An 8,353-nucleotide genomic window follows, 5' to 3' on the forward strand; every position below is an offset into this window, starting at 1 on the left:
CTGAAGAGATGTTGGAAGAGGTATTAATTAATCTTGTTTATTTACATATCAAAAGTACAACTCCAGGCCATCCGGGTTATGGAGGGTTTGGCCAGTAGGGATATCCTTGTCTCATCGCGCACTAGTGACTCCTGTGGCGGGCCGGGAGCAGTGCACGCTAACCAGGTCGCCAGGTGCAAGGTGTTTCCTCCGACACATTCGACCTTCGTCTCTCCCGAGCCCGTACGGGAGTTGTAGCGATGAGACAAGATAGTAAAAACTAACAATTGGATACCACAAAATTGGGGAGAAAAGGACAATTTAAAAACGTTTTATTTTTTAAAGTACAACTCCATAAAATCACTCCAGCAAATACACAAACATAATTACAAAGCATCAGTGTTTCTTGACTTTAGTGACCTCAGAACGGGCATGATGTCATCCAGACAGTCAACATCTGAAAGATCAACCAAAATAGATGTACTAACCACATGATCAGTAAACGATTTCAAACAAAATGCATTATTGGATGGCAACGTCTTCTTACCGAGAGTCTGGAGCAGCTCCTGAACCAAAAAGTAGAATGCAGGGAAGAACTCCTCATGTTCCTTTACCTTCAAAATAATACTGACAAGCGCACATATTTAGCCCCAGGCAGTAGGCTAATTGTATAACATTAAGACAACGTTACACAGAATAAAACAAAGTAAATTCTGGAGATTTGCTGCTGGTACCTGTCAATATCACTGGTTCCCAGGAGGACGTGGAGCTCGTGGCCAACCGTGGCCTCTGGGGAGTTGACTAGACTGGCTACCTGGTTTACCACCTCACTAGGGGGCGCTCTGTCATCTGAAATTAAATTTAGAAGTGGGAAAGGAATAACATCCCTCAACCAAGTACACTGAACAAAAATATAAAACGCAACATGTCAAGTGTTGGTTTCATGAGCTGAAATAAGATCCCAGAAATGTTCCATACGCTCAAAAAGCTTCTCTCACATGGGTTTAAAATCGAATCAAATTTTATTTGTCACATACACATGGTTAGCAGATGTTAATGCGAGTGTAGCGAAATGCTTGTCTCTGTTTGTGAGCATTTATCCTTTGCCAATATAATCCATCCACCTGACAGGTGTGGCATATCAAGAAGCTGGTCATTACACAGGTGCACCTTGAGCTGGGGACAATAAAAGGCAATGTGCATTTAAGGTGTGACCAACAGATGCATATCTGTATTCCCAGTCATGTGAAATTCATAGATTAAGGCCTAATGGATTTATTTCAATTGACTGATTTCCTTGTATGAACTGTAACTCAGTAAAACCTTGTTGCACATTACATTTATATTGTTGTTCAGTCTATGTTCTGGAGAACATGAATTGACCAGTACAGTATGTGCTATTGGGCGCCGAAGACGTGGATGTCAATTAAGGCAGCACCCCGCACCTCTGATTCAGAGGGGTTGGGAAATAAATGGACAAAGGCATTCAGTTGTAGAACTGACTAGGTATCCCCCTTTCCCCAAGGGTGCTGTAGAATAGCTCAAATGAGTTGTAGACAGTCCTACCTAGGGCCAGGATGTCCCTCAGGTTCCTCATAGCATTGGTCATCTCCCCAAGCCTGGTGTAGACCTCGTTCATGCGTGGATACACCCCGCTGAGGGAGGTTATATCAAACAGCTTCTGGAAGTGGGACACCATGGACTGGAGAGTGTTCTTAGTGGGGCTCCTCAACACCTGGTTAGAGTTAGTTTCACATAAAGAGTTCTGAGAATATTGCTGTATCACAAACATTGTACATGAGAAATGATCCGAGGTACAATGTTTTGCCTTATCTAAAATTGAGATGTAATTTCCATGGTTACTCCATCCACTGCTGTGAGCCAGGACTACCAACCTTATCCTCCCCAGAGTTGGTCTCCTCTAGCAGAGTGTCCACCATTAGCATAAGGTCCTCCACTCGAACACTTTCCATAAGACTATTAGTGCCTGCTGGCTGCCATGGTAACAGTCTCAGCATCAACTTACTCAGGGCACAGTGCAGGTCCTAAGCACACAGAGAGAGACAAGTAAAGACATGGGTCTCTAGACTAGAGAATGGTAAACAGTACGCAGTTAAAGTAGCCTATTCTAGCCATACATATCATAGAAAACGGAGATGTTGAAGATATGAAGAGCTCCTAAACTCTCTGGCTTTCAGTGACAGGGCAAGTTGACACTGGACCATTGGACCTGGCTGCATACATGGTAGATGCGCTTTATAGACAGTCAGTCAGCTCTCACCTTCAGTGAAGCCAGTTGGTCAGCCCACATCTCCAGAGATGAGAGGAGTTCGTCAAACTCGACCATCTCTGAGGCCCCGTTGGACAACTGATGACTGGTTGATGGCCTCGCTCTATGGAGCCTCAGTGGAGCCCCGGAAGTAGTCAAAACCGCTCTGATGTCATTCAGAACCTGAAAGTCAGGCAAGGCAAATAGTCCAGCAAAGTCTGAATCAAAAACAAAGTAAAGCGGGTTGATACTCGCTCCCGCTTTAGACGAGGGGAGATAAACGGAGTACCTTCTCGTGTCTGGCAGCCAAGGCCCTTGCCTTCGCCCCCTCCTGGTTACTCAGAGCAGCACTCTCCTCTTCTTTAAACTCCCGAGCAGACCTGTGGTGGAGGTAAAGGATATGATATGACTACCAATAGGACAGGCAGCGCTCTAGGTTAAGGTAACTGAGGTTAAGCTGTGGTGCTGGTTGCATCCAAGAATGACGACAGTTGCGTAATGTTTTCCCACCTCATGTTATTCTGCTGAATAAGTCTGTCCATGCGTCTCAGTTGTTCTTTGTATGACTTCAGCTCGTTCACTGTGGGCCTAGATTCCAAGTCTTGCTTCAACTGCTGAATTTCTTTCCTAAGCTCCACCCTCTGCGCTTTGGTGTCCTTTAACTGTTCCTGATAGGACTATTGGGGAGAAGTAAGATTCGGAACTGAGATCATGAACATCGACTGTGGGGAAGAGGAACAGTCGTTACACTGTTCAAAACAAGTCATCCAGAACCATGAAGAGTTCTGGTGTTCATCGTGTTAGAAAAGTACAGGAAGTCACCTTCAGGAGAGCTTTGTGATTGGGGGAGACCCCGGTGTTTCTTCTCATGCTGCTCTGCGATTGGTCAGATGTTTGTGATCCCCCAGACTCTCCTTTGAGGGACCTGAGGGAAGAAGTAATGGTTGGTTAGTGACATCTGTCTACTTTTCTTTAGTCTTACAGTGAGAAAGGGTGTTGTCATAAAAACGAAGCAAAACATTGAAAATAAGATTCTATACAATATTTACTTGATATCATCGCGGAGCTGTTCCATTTGGGCCTCATAGATGTCAATTACATCCAACACCCTGATAGAAAAGAAAGGTATTTGAAATCCTATAACTTCCAGCCATAAATCTATAATCATTTAGTTAAGCAAGGGTAAAATGCTGTGTTATGAATCCTAATCTATGGTCTTAACAGCAACGGTTCATCTTACTGCTGGTCCACTGGCGAGTTGGGCCGAGCTGATCTCTTGTGGATCTGCTGAAACACCTGGTTCTGCCTAGCAACCCGCTTTTCTTCCTCTGTCACAGTGAAGTAGAGCTTCCTCTGCAGCTGGGAAGCCACATCTTTCTCCTCAGACAGCTTCTGCTCCAGGCCCTGGCAGCGTTTCTACCAGCGGCAGAGCAGGCAAACAAAACAACAAGAAAAGACAAACAAGACAGTTACAGTATAATCAGGGGGTACCATGTGCTGTTGGGGGGAAAAAAAAAAACAGTGCCCAACTCTTGTGGCCAGTTCCCCAGACACAGATTAAGCCTCAACCTGGACTAAAAAGCATGGTGAATAGAGAATCTTTATTGAAAGCGTTTTTTTTAGTCGGGGACTAGACTTAATCTGTGTCTGCCGGTAAACCAGCCCCTGCTATTTCCAGGGCACCACCTACCTGTGCATCTCTCTTGTCCTGCTGAAGTTGGTGCACTTTGCTGTGCTGCTGCGCGGCCTTGCCAATGTAACCGTCTTCCAGGTCCTGCAGCTTGCTCTTCACCCCGTCCAGAACTCCCTCCAACTCGGTCACCCTCTGGGACTGACGGGCAGCGCGGCTAACGTGCTGCTGAGCCTCCTCTCTGGAACAAACACCGATAGCACTTTACTTAAAGCTGGCAGGTCTAATGAATTATGATACAATACAGATAATTGTAAAGCAACACAAAGACAGAAATGTCACACTGAAGCATTGCTACTATTCCTTTAGGACACAATTAACCCTTACTAAATGCTAGATAATAGTCCATAAGATCATTCAATTCTATGTAATCCTACATTTACATTAGTCATTTAGCAGACACTGTTATCCAGAGCGACTTATAGGACCAATTAGGGTGAAGTGCCTTGCTCAAGGGCACAGACAGATTTTTCACCTAGTTAGCTCTGGATTTGAACCAGCGACTTTTCGGTTACTGGCCCAACGCGCCCAACCATTAAGCTACCTGCCGCCCTCCTGTTTAATTGGATAATATAAATTGAAGAGGGCCATATTGAATTAATTGGGGTAGGTACATATCAAACAGAAGATCTTTCGCAGGAAATTATGGTTAAGAGGATATACATAATTATTCAAGTGATCAACTGGGAAATATAAAATATAAAATCCAACCTTCGATCATATATTGATTTGTCAGATATATCAATAACCTGTCCTAGAAAAACATAGTCAAAAACCATCAATTATCTTTCCAGGAGAGAAGCTAAAGTGAGGTAGCCTGGAATCCGAACTGATGTTTTGGGGAAAAAATACATATCAGATTAAATTCCAGGCGAAAGAGAGGGTCTCTGACAGACAGGCTTAACATGGTGATAGATTGATGTTCAGGCTAGGTGATCTCCCTCCGTCACGCCCCAATGGTTAACACTTGCTGGCTGAGCAGCTGGTGGACGCCGGACCCATGTCTACCTCTTACCCCTCTCTGTATTAGGCTTATTACTCATGTCCACCAAGACTATTGTGTGACAACAGCTGGCTGAAAAATTATCATGGATCTACATTATTAGGTAGATGGATGAACCACAGACCTGCCAAAAACAATTCCTTCTGACGTGGAGATTATTCTAATAATCATACAAGGTGATGGAGGAATGTTTAAAGAGGTGAGAAACAGGATCAAATAATTGGGGGTTCAAAAATATTAGGCTTCAAGAAGTAAGATTTCCTACATACTGGCAAAGCAATGTTCTGCATGTCCATGAGTTTCTCAAATGATAAAAAAAATATAACTATTTAATATGAATTCTATAACTACGGTTGAAGTCGGAAGTTACATACACTTAGGATGGTGTCATTAAAACTTGTTTTTCAACCACTCCACAAATGTCTTGTTAACAACCTATAGTTTTGGCAAGTTGGTTAGGACATCTACTTTGTGCATGACAAACCATTTTTCCAACAATTTTTTACAGACAGATAATTTAACTTATAATGCACTGTATCACAGTTCCAGTGGGTCAGAAGTTTACATACACTAAGTTGACTGCCTTTAAACAGCTTGTAAAATTCCAGAAAATGATGTCATGGCTTTAGAAGCTTCTGATAGGCTAATTGACATCATTTGAGTCAATTGGAGGTGTGGATGTATTGCAAGGCCGACCTTCAAACTCAGTACCTCTTTGCTTGACATCATGGGAAAATCAAAAAGAAATCAGCCAAGACCTCAGAAAAAAATTGTAGACCTCCACATTTCCAAATGCCTGAAGGTACCACGTTCATCTGTACAAACAATAGTACTTTGGTGTGAAAAGTGCAAATCAATCCCAGAACACCAGCAAAGGATCTTGTAAAGATGCTGGAGGAAACAGGTACAAAAGTATCTATATCCACAGTCATATCAACATAACCTGAAAGGCTGCTGAGCAAGGAAGAAGCCACTGCTCCAAAACCGCCATAATAAACCAGACTACGGTTTGCAACTGCACATGGGGACAAAGATTGTACTTTTTGGAGAAATGTCCTCTGGTCTGATGAAACAAAAATATAACTGTTTGGCCATAATGACTATCATTATGTTTGGAGGAAAAAGGTAGATGCTTGCAAGCCGAAGAACACCATCCCAACCGTGAAGCACGGGGTGGCAGCATCATGTTGTGGGGGTGCTTTGCTGCAGGAGGGTCTGGTGCACTTCACAAAATAGATGGCATCATGAGGTAGAAAAATTATGTTGATATATTGAAGCAACATCTCAAGACATCAGTCAGGAAGTTAAAGCTTGGACGCAAATCGGTCTTCCAAATGGGCAATAACCCCAAGCATATTTCCAAAGTTGTGGCAAAATGGCTTAAGGACAACAATGTCAAGGTATTGGAGTGGCCATCACAAAGCCCTGACCTCAATCCTATAGAAAAGTTGTGGGCAGAACTGAAAAGGCGTGTGCGAGCAAGGAGGGCTACAAACCTGACTCAGTTACACCAGCTCTGTTAGGAGGAATGGGCAGAAATTCACCCAACTTATTGTGGGAAGCTTGTGGAAGGCTACACAAAACGTTTGACCCAAGTTAAACAATTCAAAGGCAATGCTACCAAATACTAATTGAGTGTCTATAAACTTCTGACCCACTGGGAATGTGTTGAAATAAATAAAAGCTGAAATAAATCACTCTCTCTACTATTATTCTGACATGTCACATTCTTAAAATAAAGTGGTGATCCTAACTGACCTAAGACAGGGAATTTTTACTAGGATTAAAGGAATTGTGAAAAAACTGAGTTTAAATGTATTTGGCTACGGTATATGTAAATTTCCAACTTCAACTGTATATAACTATTTACTTAAGTTGGTTCTTGGACTGGATGAGCTCCTGAATCAAGGTCTGTCTCCTGTCCGAGTCTGTAAGCATCGTCCGCAGCATTGTCCTGATGTCACAGGCCGACTTCTTCTCCAGAAGAACCAAGTCTATGAGCAAGATGACAAAACATTAAAGTAGAATATCTTATTGTCCATTTTTCTTCTAGTTCTTTTTACTTATAGACCTATATTGTTTGGGTACCATGACCAGTGCCTCACTAAAAAACATTGAGAAAACTAGCCAGAAACATTCAGACCCTGGCTGGCAGCCTCCTGGAAATAGAAGAGCCAATAAGCAGAACAGGAGCAATGTGTGCACCAAATGATTTCCAGTTGGGGAAAGGCTCATCACACAGAGGGGTGAGTTTGAGTACTAACTTAGACGAGACAATGCACACCTAGAGTCAATAATTATGAAATCATTTGCACACACAGAAACACAAGACAGACAGTAGCATGTTGAGCGGTCTAAAGCATTTACACTCCTCCTTATCGACTTGTTCAACATGATCCAAGAAGTGAGTTAAGACATTTAGCTAAGATATGCCAGTTCAGAATGTTACAGCAAGAAGATGATACAAAAACATACTAAACCATTACCTGCAAGGTTCTTATTCTCGACGGGATCGGCAAAGTGTACCGGCTTGAACCCATGGTGCTGGAGGAGTCTGTTCACAGCATCCCACTCTGTCTGCTCCTGCTGCTAGGTCCAAACACACAGCAAAACCACCACATCACACAGTCCATTACAATACAACACACAAAGGAGTATGATGATACCCATTTTTTTTTGTTTTTTGTAATGCATACAACGCATAATATGAGCTCCGCTCTACCTGAAACTGGCTGTAGGTCCACAGAAACACATATGTCTTGTCTCTTGAATGAAACACAGCTTTTGTGTTCTTCCTATCCATCTCCTCTCTGGCTAACGCTGACTCTCCTCAGTATGTTATACACTTTAGGCTATACACACCACCATGTCTGTTCCCGATGAGATAATTACATTCTAAGCGTTCCTCTTGCTCCATCTTCTATTTGACAGGAGGCTCTCGGTGTGTGACAGTGTGTCAGCCTCCTACTGTACCCTCCCCCCAGTCAACACCTAACGTTATATGGGGTTATCAAATTACTTGGTCCCCCTTGGAGCCCACCATGACAACACACAAACATAGTTGTAATACCTGGTCCATCTCTTCTCCACCTGCAGGGGTGAAAATGGGTTAGTTTACTAGCTAGCTGAGATAGCTAGTCTATGTGTTCAACGTCACTGCTATCTACTGTTAGCTCTACGTTGCTAGCTAGTTAGCCAAGTATTGCATGTATCGCAAAAAAAACATATAATTCATAAAACATTCTGAATACTTCTTTCCGACAATAACGTTTGGACTTAACATATTCACCATGTATGTGCTTGTTGTGATGATTGGTTTCTCCAAAAATGTCAGTTTCAAATTTCAAACAACAGCGCGGAAGTAAAGTGGGATTTATTGTGGTCCGTTTCAACCAATAAGATAAAGCAAAAT

The 8,353-nt window shown here is 42.8% G+C and overlaps 1 protein-coding gene across 6 annotated transcripts; it reads right to left on the reverse strand.

The window, feature by feature from the left end:
• Positions 1 to 297: 297 nt before the first annotated feature.
• On the reverse strand, positions 298 to 8,353 carry cep70 (centrosomal protein 70). Of its 6 annotated transcripts, none has more exons than XM_021608843.2 (16): positions 8,231 to 8,353; positions 8,012 to 8,031; positions 7,428 to 7,530; positions 6,812 to 6,935; positions 3,939 to 4,119; positions 3,489 to 3,664; positions 3,298 to 3,357; positions 3,071 to 3,173; positions 2,759 to 2,925; positions 2,538 to 2,628; positions 2,261 to 2,431; positions 1,875 to 2,024; positions 1,546 to 1,714; positions 714 to 828; positions 527 to 606; positions 298 to 436 (listed from the first exon to the last, which is right to left on the reverse strand). In XM_021608843.2, the coding sequence occupies exons 2-16, from the start codon at positions 8,018 to 8,020 to the stop codon at positions 366 to 368; spliced, it is 1,770 nt and encodes a 589-aa protein (XP_021464518.2). In that variant the 5' UTR covers positions 8,021 to 8,031; positions 8,231 to 8,353; the 3' UTR covers positions 298 to 365. The 6 variants fall into 6 exon arrangements, with proteins under 6 accessions (XP_021464518.2, XP_021464519.2, XP_021464521.2 ...); XM_021608844.2 differs by having other exon boundaries at positions 7,428 to 7,527; positions 8,231 to 8,342; XM_021608846.2 differs by lacking the exon at positions 8,012 to 8,031 and having other exon boundaries at positions 7,428 to 7,527; positions 8,231 to 8,329.

Source organism: Oncorhynchus mykiss, chromosome 7, assembly GCF_013265735.2.
Source record: "Oncorhynchus mykiss isolate Arlee chromosome 7, USDA_OmykA_1.1, whole genome shotgun sequence".
Taxonomy (NCBI): domain Eukaryota; kingdom Metazoa; phylum Chordata; class Actinopteri; order Salmoniformes; family Salmonidae; genus Oncorhynchus; species Oncorhynchus mykiss.